Raw genomic sequence first — 14,023 nt, forward strand, 5'->3', positions numbered from 1 at the left:
CGGAGGGGACAACGGGCTGAGGAGAAGGTGTTACCTCAGGGGGAACACAGGGGATCAGCCACCTAACGCGCATGCGTACAGCCTGAGGCCCGGCGAGGGGGTGCCACTGCGCATGCCCGTCGGCTCACAGGGGGGAGGGGGAAATGAAGTGGCGGCTCACTACGCGTGCGCAGAGACGATAGCGCGCTAGTGCGCATGTCTCGGAGGCCAGAGGGGGGGAGGGGAGAGGCGGCAGAATGTTAATACGCAAGCGTCGAGAGGAGAAGGGCACATGCGCAGTTAACTCGCAGCGGTCCGTGTGTTTACTCTGCGTACGCGCACGCGCTTCCCGCCCGGGGTAGCCCATGGCGGCTTCGCGAGAGGCCAGCCGCTGGACGGATGGGGTAGCTCAGTGCGCATGTGCAAGGGGAGGAAAGGCGCCGCTTGACCCACTTTCCGCAGCCGCCTTGCCCCGCCCCCGCCTTGCCCCGCCCCCCAAGGCTGGCTGAGTGGCCTGGCGCCGCGCGAGGTCTGCCACTTCTCCCAAGCTAAGCAGGGCCCGGCTGGGTCAGCCCTGGATGGGAGACCCCGTGCTCGCCTGCCTTGAACCCGGGCCGTCTACACGGGGGAGAGGAGCACAGACCGAATGCTGCCCAAGGGGAACAGCCTGCACAGGACTTACCCAGGCAGCCAGTGACAAGACTCCCCTGCAGCAGGAAGTCACCCCTTGCAGGGGCTGGGATAGGAAACCCAAAGAAGTGGGCTGTAGCCCACGAAAGCTTATGCTCAAATAAATTTGTTAGTCTCTAAGGTGCCACAAGTCCTCCTGTTCTTCTTTTTGTAAGAACACCAGATGCCTGCTGCCCCATTTGCTATCGCTGGGAGTGAAAATGCAGCATCCGTGGATTGAGAGGAATGTACGTGAGAACCAATGAGGCCTCGGACATTAGGGGCCAGATCCTTCTCTGAGTCTGTATGCGAAGTACATGTGACAAGGGCTGGAGTTATTCTGAACTTGCATTGCTGTAACTGACCTGTAGGATTGGCACATTTTGCTTCCCTCTTTAGGAATGAGAAGTACAAAGGCCTAAGGGACTCTAGTCTCCCAGGAGAAAGTGAGGTCACAGAGAATATGAGTGACACTGAACTCAATTCTGGTCCCACAAGCCTGGTCTACACTACAGAAATGTACCATTCAAACCTCCTAGAACCCTGGTCGTGGTGGATTCTCCATCACTGACCATTTTAACATCAAGATTGGATGTTTTTCTACAAGCTCTTGTTGGTGTTGGTGTCACTAGGCATAACCTAGGTAACTCGGGAGCGTGGAAGGCCACTAGTGTCAATGAAGCCTTCCTGCACTAGGCTCAAAAGAACCAAACTTCTCCCATGTTTAAACTCGAATCGACCTCACAAGCCAGGTGCAATTGGAATATGTAAGCAACCAGTTATCTGTGTGCAACTCCCTGCTCACACCGGTATCAAGCAGTAATAATGAAGCCTGCATGTTTGTGGCTGAAGGGAAAATAACAGTTCAAAGGGAAAAAGGACAAGATAAGGGTTTAAAGAAGTTACTAACAAGCTAGGCTTATAGCTGCCAAGAATGACTTAACTGCTTAAATGTAATTGCTATTTGCTTAGTAACTGTTACCAGGGCAGGGAGGGGTAGAGGGGGAGGAAGGGAGTGGTAGAGGGGGGGTTGAGGCTTAGCTGTAAAATGTATAAGAAGAAAGAAACTGCTTACGATAGTGTGCTTGATCTGAGACGTGTCAGTCTCCTTGCACCGCTTTGGGATCCCAAATAAACGTTGACTGCTTCTCCACCCTGGTGTGTTTATTGGCGCGAAGCACACCGGGCAACGAACCCCGCTGTTGCTGTCCTCGGGCCCTCTGTGCCGGCAACACTCTGCTCTAGGAATTATTCTGGGGCAGTTCTCTGGCCTGGGCTATGCAGGAGGTCAGACTAGATGATCACCGTTGTCCCTTCTGGCCTTGGAATCGATAAATCTTGTCAAAACACTTATCAACACAAAAGTACGTGAGCTGCTTTTACAGTCTGGGATAGGCTTGATTTACACAAGTCTGAGAACTAGTTCACTCTGGTTTCCGAGCCACTGCAGACATGGACCAATTTAAACGGTTCAATGAGTCCTCCTGCGGCTGTCCCACAGTGCACTGCAGGTCCTTTGCAGTCTCCCAGAATCCACTGCTTCCCTTATGTGTGGGTTAGGTATGCAGCCAGAAGCCATTGGCACTGAAACAGTTTAGAATGGCGTCTTGTGGATGCAGGGCAATCCTGCTCTGGTTCTTCAACCAGATCATCCCGCCTGATTGTTGAATTCCTTGAACTGTGCTTAAGCCAGTCCTGTCCAATCACTTCAGTTACAAATAGTTCAGCTCTCCTATAGACAGTGCACCAGCAAAGAGAGAATTAAGCCCAAGCCAGAGGAAGCAGCAAAGCTCCACTCATCTACGAGAGAACATCCTCAGTTACTTTGAAAATACTCTTTGAACAAGCTGCTCTTAAAAGAAGTTGCCAGCTCCTCTCTGTGCGTGGCTTGAAACATAACATTGGGTTCACGGGCTAGCGCATGGGGCAGACACATTGTCCTGTGCCCCAGATACTGGTTGATTTGGGGTGTGAGAGATCATGAACAGAGAACTTTGTAAAAGGAATATTAGTTATCTGTGTGACAGCACCTGGGACCCCACTGCACACACACCCAGCAAGACAATCACTGTAATGAAGAGCTCACGGTCTAAATAGACAGGACAGGCAAAGAGTGGGAGGGGAAACTGAAGCACAGCCATGGAGTGACTTCCCCAAGGTCACAGGTCAATGACAGAGCCAAGACTAAAATCCAGGTCTCCTGACACTCAGTCCAATGCCCTACCCACTAGGCAGTGCTACTTCTCAGGATAGCAAGAAGCCAACACACGTTGAAAATATAATGAACTAAAATGAAGAGCTTCAGTTACAGGATCAAATGACCCTGAAAAGATAGAGATGGGTAGCAGGTTTCACAGGAGCAACTAAAGGATCTGGGACATGGTGCTTGAATTCCTCAGCGCTTGAAACCCCATAAAGACAAAAAACAAGGAGCGGGCATGAGGTGACAGGAAAATACCCTGTTTCAGCTTTCTGCATGTCTGTTCCTTGGCGGGCAATCGACATGTATCCAGGAGGAAACAGCTGATTGGCACCCCTGAGTTTAAGTAGGGTCAGGGGAACAGGTGTGTTCCGTGTAAATATGTGACATTGGAGAAAGCGAGTTCTCTTGGGTTGAGTTCATCCTGGTAAAGCTAGTGTTATTCATGGTATACAGACAGAGAAGTAGATTTAAAAAAACAAAACACTTGCTTGAAAGTTGCAACGTGGCACTATTTTATTTCTGAGAATTCAGAAGGAGAACATACAAGAACCCAGAAACAGAGAGAGAGAAAGCAGACTGCTCCCTAAGGCAGAGAGAGACACAACTCATCCAATTTTGCTTTTAAGGAGGCTCTTTCCAGACAACTATCTGCTGACACACTTTGCTACAGACCCCTCTAGCCTGCAAGCTGGACCAGGGAACCCCCATGCCTCCTTCTTAAGGTGATAGATTGCAATTCCAGCTGTCCTAAATACACCACAGCTAGAAATTATAACTAATCTACACAAGTTACAGTTGTCTGTAGTTTACCTATACTTTATGAATTTGTGACAGGGAGGCCATAGGTCAAATCCACTGTACTTCTAAGGGAAATTAATTTTCCTGTAGCAGCTGTAAAAACCCAGGCTAACCTGAAACGTTCTCAAGCTGTGGTCTGCAGAATAAAAGCAACGGGGTTAGGGAGTTGGGAGGAGTCTCCTGAGAGGTTCGCTGTTATGAAATGCAAGAGGCTGACAACTCAGAGTCCAATGCCAACTCTCCATCAAGTGTGTCCAGATTACACCTATCACTTGTCTTTAGACAGTTGATTCATGCCAGCCAGGCGGGGACGACCTCTCCGCCACTCGTAGCAGCTGAGGTCCCTGGAGGATCTATTTCTGGACCATCACCATTTGTCTTGTAGGCTGATGGCGTTGGTGCCTATCATTTTTCTGCAGCCAGCAGCCCATCTTGTTTGCTGGTGGTGACTCCCCATTAGATAATCATTCACCCTGCTGAGAGACCAATGGACGGACATGCACCTGGAGACAAAGTGCAGGTTCACTGGAGCCACAGGTTCATCAATACCCTTGGGGAGAGAACAGAAACAGGAGCAACAGTACTGCTGCGTTGTTTCCTGGCTCCCTTGCATTGTAGGCCGCTGTAATTCCTACCCTCAGGGCTGGAAAATGCCTTCTGCTGATCAATAGCACGCTCAGGCTTCGGTTGTAACCCCTGTGCAGCAATTTCGAGCTGACCTCCAAGCCATGCAGTAGTTTGATTGTCACCCCCGCACTGCCTGCAAAATGGAAGCTAGCAAACAGCTGTGAGCCAGTGCTAACATCACTCTGTCCTGCACACCTACAGGCGTCAGCTGGGGGATTCTCTCCCAGGCACAGCTTAGTGGCATGGGACACAGACAGCAACGTCAGTGCTTTCTCGGCAGGCAACTCTGCCACGTGGATGCGCTCTGGCATCGTTATTTATACAGGAAATACAGTTAAACCTCAGCAGCATTAAACTCACCAGCTCCACAGGAACTTGGCTGGCCAGCCACCTTCCCCCTTCATCATCTAGGAAGCAGACTCTCAGCCCTCTCCAGAGACCTTCTCAAACAGGGTCTTCTGCGGCATGCAGTGCTTAATTTGTGCCAGGGCCGAGCCCCGGCACCTCTGGGCCTGGCGCATCAGTTATGAAACTAAAAAAATTTGCTTGAGCCCCGGCACGTCTTTCATTACAAATTAAGCTGTGGCACCATGTCCAGAAAGTCAGACCAAGGGGGTGTACGGGAAACAATTTCCAGAGTGCCGGAGCCTTCGGAGAGCCCCTTGTTAGCCATCCCAGGCCAAGCACCCTTGCTGACCGCAGCATGGCCTGGGGAGAGAGGCAGGCGAATGTAGCGCGCTTCACCCTCTTGTTCCAGGCAGAGAACCGGCTGCTGGTTTGATTGCTGCTGATCAGCTCATGCAATAGTGTCAGCTGCGGGAATTATTAGTTATCTGAGCATCCAGAGGCCCCAGCCGAGAGCAGGCCCCGCTTGTGGCCAATGCTGTGCAAACGCAGAGACAGTCTCTGTCCCAGGCGGCTCCCGCCTAGACAGGCCGGACAATGGGCGGGAGGGAGGGGAAACAGAAGAAGTGATTTGCCCAGCAGCTCAGTGGCAGAGCAAGGACAAGAACTCACAGCTCCTGACTGCCAGGCCAGCGCTTGTTCCATTAGACCCCATTCGCGGTCTGGCTTTGTAAAGCTCCAGGCGCATCTTCCCCAGAGAATTATTTCTCGTTTCCGTAGTGCTGGGTTGTCAAGTGCTGACCTGGCTCAGGCCGGCGGCTCAGCTGTGAGTGGGGGTCTGCAAGTAGCCAGGGAAAGTCTGCCGGAGGGGGCTCCAGCCCCCCTGTCAGCCCCGCCTACCCAAGCTCAACTCCCCTCCCCTCCCCCTGCTGGCCTTTCTCAGAGCCCTTCCCCCAACACGGTGCCGGGGCAGGCTGGTCTGAGCTTAACCCCTTGTTCCCGGGGTCAGGCCGCAGCCCTGCCCCCATGCTAGAGAAGGGGGGATAGATGGGCCGTTAAGATGCATGCAGCGCTTTAGGGTCTGCCATCGCCTGCAGCAGGGCACCGGCTCCCAGCCTGGCACGGGGAGGACCCAAGGAGCTAAGAGGGCCCTGTGGGTTTGGGGTGCTGAGGAGGTGTTTTAGCATCCCTCTGCCACAAGGGGACACTCTCAGCCAGCCCATGGCAGGCCTGGCTCTAGGTCCCATTGGCCAAGCTGGGCAGGGTGTGAAGGGCCTGGCCTGGCCCGGTTCACGCCCAGAGCACCCCAAGAAAGGGGGATGGAGCTGCCCTGGGAGCGAGAGCTGGGCCCCCCGCAAACTAGCCTTGCCAGGCGGCTCCCAGCGTCCCGACTGCCAGCCCCCCACAGCCCCAGCCGCGCTCACAGGGGCAATCACCCCCCACATACACACCCTGCGACCACAGCCCAGCTGGAGCTCCAGGGGGCAGGGGCGAGATGAGCAGAAAGCCACCCCCACCCCCATCTAACCCACCTCCATGCTGCCGGGACGGCTCCCCAGTCCCCTGGCCTGTGCTCCCCAGGCACAGCCGCCCCCCACCCCCAGATGTGCATCCTGCGTGCTCCCTTCCCCCTCCCACCGGCTCCTGGCTGGGCCTGACCTGTCTGCCCTCTCCCGATCTCTGCACAGGCCTGTGTAAAAACCAGAGACCAGCTCCCTGTCTGTCCCCCCCAAATCCATCCCCTTGTGGGGTTCACAGGCCCAGGATATGGGGGGGGGCGTCAGGCTGCTGGGAGGCTGCCCTTGCCCTGCTGACAGGACTAGCAAGGCCCAGCGATCAGCCCGGCCGTCGGACGGGAATCTGCTGAGCGGGAACGCTTGTTTGCCAGTATGTGCCTGGATAGGGGCTGGAACTAGGAGTGCAGGGGGCTGGTTTCCTTTATACACAGGGTTTAGCGTTTGGTTCAATGGCTCTCAGCACCCCCCACTCTAAAAAATGTTCCAGCCCCCCAGTGCGCCTGGGGCATGAGAACATGGGCCATAGACGGTCCCCGTCCCGGACCCTCCAGCCCCTAGCGCAGCAACTCCGTCGGAGCAGCCCCTTCCTAGACATCACAAGCTCCATCCTAAAGCTAGTTCGGGTGTTTGCCCCACTGCTCCCAGGGGGAGGCTGGTCCAGCCCCTCACCCCTCCAGTGATGAGAAGCCTGCTGCTCCACTCCAGCCTGAATTGCTCACAGCCGGTTTATCCCCGTGCGTTGTTGGGCCGACATTGTCCCTTAGCTTCAGCAGAGCCTCCCCGCCGTCGGCTTTCGAATGCGCAAGCGGGGCCCGCTCGGCCGTTCAGAACAAGCCCAACTCTGCTCTGGGACAGCGATGCTGGGCGCTGGCCGTCAGTCCCAGTGCTGCAGCCATCCCTGTAGCATTGCTGCCATGGTGCAAGGACGAGCCCGGCCAAGCCGCCAGACGCTCCCGGCTGGCGGCCTCCTCCTGCCATGCCAGATGCTGGTTTTAGTGCTCACGCTGAAGTGGTGCTGCGGGCATGTGGCCTTGAGCTGGGCATGCCCCTGCCCCTGGCCGCAGAGCTGTTCCCTTAGCCTCCGCGTGTAAGCACAGCGCTGCATGGCCCCGCTCAGCCTCGCGGCCCGGCTCCGCGCCTGCGCCCGGTAGAATTCAGCTCTTTTGAACCTGGGGGACCAGAACTGGACACATGGTCCAGCCGCCATCTTAGCGTCAGCATCTCAGCCAGTCTGCCCTCCTGCAGATCGCAGGCCACAGCCCCTCCTCTGGGGTTTCCAGCGGATGAGCCCCAGCTTAGAGCGGGAATTTTAACCCGTCCCACCTGAGCCAGGCGCTCCCGGCGGGGGTGCAGTAAGCGCTGGTTTCAGGTGGCTGCCCCAGGCGCTGAACCTCCCACCAGCTCATGGGGACTCAGGGCTGGTGGCTGCCCAGAGGTTCTGGGGGGGCTGGGGTAAAACCTGACCCTAAGGCCACCCCCCTTCCAAAAACCTACAGTGCAGAGTAAACGAACTAGTGTAAGAAGGGGGCAGGGGTCAAAGAGGGCCCAGGCCTGTGGGGTTGCTGCCCCCCCCGCCCCCCGCCAGGGCTAGGGGGCTGTGTCCCACATGTAGCCAGGGGGCTGCTCCCAGTCCTGCCTCTTCCTGAGCTCTGGGCCCCCCCACCCCCCAGATGCCATCCCTACTTCCCGGTGCTCGGCCTGGTGGGTGGCCTCAGGCCAGCACAACGATGCCAGTGGGGCGACGGGCACCTGAGGTGGGCGAGTCCTTCCCTGCAGCTCCCGGCACTGATGGTGCCACGACGCCATGCACCACGTCACGACACCACTCACGCACCTTTCCGCCATTTTGGGGGGCCCTGCGTAAATTGCCCCTGTGGTCCTCCCCCACACAGCCCCGTGGCCACCCCCAGGATCGAGTCGGGGCCCTTCACTACGGCAAGCATGAGCTGCTACAGCTGGGTCCGCAGTTCCAAGGGGCCTCAACTGGGGCTGGGATGGACTCGGCCCTGCATGGCTCGGGCCCCAGGATGGGGGCACCTGGTAGGTTAGACTTGCTCCCTGCGCGCGGGTGAATCAAGGGCCTTTCTAATGCCCCCAGCCGGACGTCACCATCGCACCGTGGGCCCCTGCAGCGTTTCCCCCCGTGAAGCCCCTGCACATGCCCGCGTGGGCCCGACACCTCCAGCAGCGCATATGGGTGGGCACCCACCCTGCAGCGCCCCTGGCAGCCCCAGTGCTGGAGAGGGGTCTTGGAAGGCAGGAGTGCTGCCCGGGGTGGTGTGCCGAGCCCCGCACCCACCCCCAGAGCACACCACCCAACCAACCCCTGTCCCGCCAGGTCCTAGCCGGGACCCCCCCCTCCAGGTAGCACTCTATGGCTGGGCCCCCTGCCCCCCCCGCCCCACAGATGCCCAGACACAGCAGGGTGGTGCATAGCGACTGTGGTTGGATTTTATTGTACTTTTGATCATTGTTATTATACAAAATATACAGAGTTGAAAATGCAAAGCGGCTAGTGGGGCCCAGCGCCCCGATGTGGGGCACACGCCATGCGGCCAGGGGCGGGGCAGGGCACTGGCGCTGAACGCTGTCGCACGGGGCAGGAGAGGAGCAAGAGGGCAGCGGAAAGGACAATGCTCCCCTCCAACACAGAGCGACCCCAGCCCCACCAGGTGGAAGGGGGCGGGGCTGTCTGGATGAGAGTGAGGCTCGGCCCCACCCACAAAGGGGCCCTAGCTCAGGCTAGAGGCGTGGGAATGTGTGGGTGGGGGGTGCCGGGGCTGGGGTGGGGGGAGAGCTGGGCCCTGGGGATGGAACAAAGGAACATTAAAAACCCGTCCGGACAGCGAGATCTCTGGGGCAGGAGGATGAGGGAGCATTGTCGGCCATGGTCCAGGAGCCGGACCCTGCTGGGGAATGGCTCGCGGGGCATGGGAGGGAGCCCCGGCTCCCCAGCCTGCAAAAAGCCCTGAAGGGGACACAGGGGAACGGTCCTGCCCCGGGCCCAGAGCATGCGGGGCTTGAGCACCAGCGACCTGTGGGGCAAGGCTGGTGCCAGCCTCCTAGTTTGTCCCCATCTAGGGACAGGGCCCCATGCAAAGGGCGGCTCCAGCCAGGAGCGTTTCCTTTGCTAATCAGCAGCGGCCCCCACAAGCCCTCCCGCCTCCCCCCGGCTTGGGTGCTGCTAAGATGGCTCCAGCCCAGCCCTCGGCTACCGCTCCCTGCCGAAGAGGCTGCAGCTTGGGCGGCCAGGCTGGGTGGGTTGTCTGCCCCCGTGCACCACCTAAGCTCTAGCGGCACAGGGCCCAGCGCTCCCCTTCCCATACCCAGGCTGAGAGCAGGACAGGCCGAGAGCCATGCAGGCTTGGCAGGGAATGATCCTACAAAGCCAGTGGTGATGGCTGGCCAGGGCCGTCTGCTGCCCTGGGCTCCGGCAGACCCGTCTTTCCCAGCTGATGGGCCCTGGTCACGGAGCCGCTTCCCCGGGGAGATTCCCCAGGCTGCCTCTGGCTCTGCCTTGTGCCGCAGCCCTCAGCCCTGACAGCAGCGCTCAACCCACCTCTCCCACCACTGCCGAGGCCTGCCAGGCTAGGAGCACGTGGAGCCTGCCTCCCTGCCCAGATGAACAGCTCCACTCAGCTATCAGGAATGGGGAGCGGGCCCCAGCCTGAGGGACAGGGGGACAGAGCCCGGGAAGCGCCTTGGTGCAGCATGCAATTGACTTGTGGAACTTCCCGCTGCAGGAGATTGTAACGGCAGCTGGCCCAGCACGGCTCCAACAAGGCCATCGCTGTGACCAGGAACCGCGTCTGCAGAGAGCATTACAGCGGCTGTGGCGTCTCAGAGCCAGGGCTGGAGCTAATCTGCAGGCGGGGTCCGGAGGCACCTGCCCCATGTGCAGCGCAGGAGATGGGGCCACATCTTCCTCTGAAGCCCCAGGCACTGGCCACTGCTGGTGATAAAATATCCTCAGGGATGTCTGTGCTGCCCCTCGGGGGCGCTAGGGATGACACCCCCTGTCATCAGAGGGACCCCAGGGACCAGGCTGTCCCTGGCGGCGCTGGCTGGGCTGTGATGCCTAGGAAGGGCATGCACTGGCCACGCACAAGCCCCGTGGCTCTGTCTGGCTCCCAGTCTGTCCTGCCCCATGTCAGCCTGAGGCAGACGGCCGGCTGGCTGCTGAGCTCTTCCCCCTCAACCAGCGCGAACCCGATCGTCTGCCCAGCTCATGGTGTTGTCTCGCTTCTGGGCTTCTCTGGGACCTCTGTGCAGCCCCCCGGCTCCCATCACCTGCCCACGTCGGCCTGAGCACAGGGGCCCCCAGCAGGTGCCTGAGCGACACCCTCTGGGCTCCTAGCCCCTTCCTCCATCTGGGGTGCAGCCTTGGCCCCACTTTGCTCAGGGCTGGGGGGGTGAGATCTCAGCAGCTGGGCGGGGGAGGCTCCAGAGCCACCCACTGGCCCTGCCGCGTGCCGCCCGCTGCGACTGACCGGAGCGAAGTGGCAGTGGGGAGCCGCAGGCAGGAAAGAAGCCGGTTGTGCCTGGATCCAGCAGAGAGCAGGGCCCGGGAGCAACAGAGCGCAAGGAACTGAAGAGACGGTCAAAGAGGCTGGCCATGACTGGACTCTCTGCTTCTCCAATACACCCCCACACACTACCGGTGATACCCCTGGGGCTAACCTGGGCCGGGCCCCTCTGTTAGATGATTTAAGGGAAATGTTTCACCCAGGCACAAAGTGCCAGCTGAATTCCTGGCGCCTGATGCCCCCGCTGCCCCCAGCGGTCCCGGAGAGGCTGGGCAAGCTGCCCCACAGTTCATCTGTGCTCGGTGCCCGCCCCGCTAACCCGCCCTCCCAGCCAAGCCCCTCTGCCACGAGCCGCGGGGCCCACCGAGCGGCCGGGACGTGGTGCAAGACCGGCGCCTCCTGGCTCGGCCCCGACAGTCACTGCCCCAGCGCCCCTGATGGGACGGAGGCCTCATGGTGAAAGGCTTCCCGGCCCATTCCCCAGCCACTCACCGCCCCGGGCTCTCGGGGCCACCTCATTCCCCTGTCGCTGGCCAAGCCCAGCCCAGTCTCCTGCTCCCGACGCCTAACGCAGGCCACCACCCCGAGAGCGCTCAGGGACGCGCCCAGCCTGCCTGCCTCCTCCAGGGGATCCGGGCACTGCCCCTCTGCCAACCCCGCCTCGGAGAAGGCGGAAGCAGCAGAGGGCATCTCCCTGCCCCAGCGCCGCGGGCGGGGTGACGGCCCCCGTGATGGACGGCGACGGGGTCTGGCCCAGGTTTGACGAAAGCACCTGGAACCGGTGGGTGTGGGCCACATGCCGCCCCCTGCTGGCAATGGCTGGAGCTACAGAGGAACCCATGCGCAGGCCATCCAGATGGCGTCCTGGAGCTGGGGCCAGAGACGAGGGAGGGAAGGGAGCCAGCTCTGAACCCTCCAGAGGGGGATCACTGTGAACCGGGGTGCGGGAGCTGCTTGCTGCGCGGTGGAGGCCTAGCAGGACGGGGTGGGTGCTGTCCGGAGCCAGGCAGCTCCGCTTCTCCGCTATGGGCGTAGGAAGGTCCGTTTGGGCCCAGATGCCCCGGGACAGCGCTTGCCTTCTGCCAGGCTGTGCCCACGCTCCGCCCCCAGGAGCAGCTGCCCCATGGCAGGCCGAGCCGCAGCTAGCCCCAGGGCAAGGGAAGGTCCCTTCATCGTAGGTGCCGCCACCGTGTCTCCCGGAGACGAAATCCTTCCCCTGCGGCGCCGTCAAGCCCGTTTCAGGGGGGCTGGCAGCCAGGACGGGAGGGTCTCGGAGGAAGAGACGAGAGAGAAGCAGGAGCTTGGCCCGGTGGCGGGGCCGGCGGAGGCTAGATTACGTTGTCGAAGAGCTGCATGGATCTCATGATGTTCTCATCCTGCAGGGGTGGAGGAGGAGATGCATCCGCTGGCCAGGCTCTCCCCCCAACCACACCCTGCACCCCAAACTCGAACCCGTGCTCAGTGGGTCTGCTGGGACCTCGACTCCGACAGCAAAACCCGTGTCTAGGGTCCAGTGCCCCCCAGGCAGAGGGTCCCCACTCACCGAGCTGTCCTGGCACCCCCCAGAGCACCTAGCTGGCATGCTGTGGCTAAGGCCAAGGCTTGTGGGCAAAGCGCTGGGGGCCTTTAAAGGCTGAGAAGAGAGGGCGCCCCCGGCTGTACGTCTCGTTGGAAAGGTGACATTTGGCCCTGCGCCCACTGGCACTACGCCAGGCTACTGGCTCTTAGGGCAGTGCACCGGGCCCTGCCCCACTTCCCACACAGTCCTGGGGCCCCTCAGAGGTCTCTCATCCAAGCACGGGTCCTGCCCGGCCTCGCTTAGCTTCTCAGCTCTGGGAGGAGCAGCCGGGCAGCAGTGCCCAGGAGGTTCAGGGCAGGGGCAGGGGCACTGCGGGGTGAGGAGCCGAGCGGGAGAAGGGCCCGGCCCAGGAATGAGCTGTGACTTTACCTTCTGACACGACTCGATGAACTCCTCGATTGTGACCACCCCGTCCTTATTCCGGTCCATCTTCTGCAAACAGACCCAGCGTCACGGAGCCGGCAGCGGGTCCAGGGAGAGGGTGCATGTGCCCAACAGGGGACAGCCCCCCACTCTGATCCCCACCCGAGGGGGACAGCCCCCCACTCTGATCCCACCCGAGGGGGACAGTGCCCCCCCCTCTGATCCCCACCCGAGGGGGACAGCCCCCCCCACTCTGATCCCACCCGAGGGGGACAGTGCCCCCCACTCTGATCCCACAGGGAATCCCTCCTGTGTGGGCTGCATTTGGACTAAGAGGAGGTGACATCCCCAGCAGCCCAAGCAGCATCTGCCCAGGACGGGGCTTTCCGTGGGCTGAGAGAGCCCAGGGTGCCCCCAGGTCTAAACCCCAAAGCCCCCTCCTGGGCAGATCCAGGTGAGCACAGGGTTAATCTCGGGGGAGGAGGCAGGTCTGTGGGTAACAAAGCCCAGGGGTACTCCAGGATCCTCATTAATTCCCCCAGGAAATGAGAAGGGAGCTCACAGCTCCCGCTTCAGGGCGCCAGCCAGTGGCAGGAGGGGTTCGGGTTGGGAGCCTGCCAGGGGGCAGCTCACCCCACAGGGAGGAGCCCGGCACCTCCTTCAGCGTGGAGCCAGGACGCTGGGCTGGATGGAGCCTGGGTCTGATCTGGGCCTATGATCCCCTGGGGCTTTCCCCCTTTGGGGCAGCGTGGACAGAGGAGGGGTTCACCTGGGACTTCCCCCCTCCGTCTCTCTATGCTGCTCTGAGCAATCTCTCCTTTGCCCTCCCACCTCCAGCCCCTGGGCCCTTCCTCTGATCACTGACTCCTCTCCCTGCTCCCAGAGGGACCCCCGAGCCGGCTCCACACGTCTCACCTGGAAAAAGTTCTCCACATGCTCCCGGGGGGCCTCCTCACGCATGGCTGGATACGTGTATTTGCCCATCATGTCGTAGATGGATTTCATGATGTCCAGCATTTCCTGGAGGGAGGGGCCCAGAACCGAATAATTAACAGCACTGGCCCCACAGAGAGGTCCCCATGCCCCTCTGCGGGAGGCACCTGGGCCTCCCACCTCACCCATCAGCTGGGGATGCTCTGGGCAGCTTCTGGTGCCAGCCAAGGGAGCCAGAGACACCCGCACCGGGAGGGGGTCAATCAAGTGACATGGCAGGATTGCAACCCCCTCCCCCTGCCAGGGAGAGACGAGGAGCTGGGGGGCCCGGGATGGAAACTGATTATTGCCCCACCACAGCTCTGCTGATGCCCCTCCCGACCCGCAGCCCCCTGCTAGCCCAGACCTCGGCGCCCCCCCCCCAGCTCTGACGGTGCCCCTCAATCCCGACCTGCAGCCCCCTGTTATCCCAGCCCTGGGCTGC

At 60.3% G+C, this 14,023-nt stretch overlaps 1 protein-coding gene across 1 annotated transcript in view; it reads right to left on the reverse strand.

Annotated features, from left to right (window-relative positions):
• Positions 1–8,564: 8,564 nt before the first annotated feature.
• Positions 8,565–14,023, reverse strand: part of KCNIP2 (potassium voltage-gated channel interacting protein 2) — a gene marked incomplete at its 5' end in the record, with an annotated part of 61,861 nt that continues 56,402 nt past the window's right edge. Inside the window, 3 exon segments of the mRNA XM_034777477.1 lie at positions 8,565–12,040; positions 12,613–12,675; positions 13,522–13,626. Coding sequence (XP_034633368.1) covers positions 11,993–12,040; positions 12,613–12,675; positions 13,522–13,626 — 216 coding nt within the window.

This window comes from Trachemys scripta, chromosome 7 (genome assembly GCF_013100865.1).
Source record: "Trachemys scripta elegans isolate TJP31775 chromosome 7, CAS_Tse_1.0, whole genome shotgun sequence".
NCBI lineage: Eukaryota > Metazoa > Chordata > Testudines > Emydidae > Trachemys > Trachemys scripta.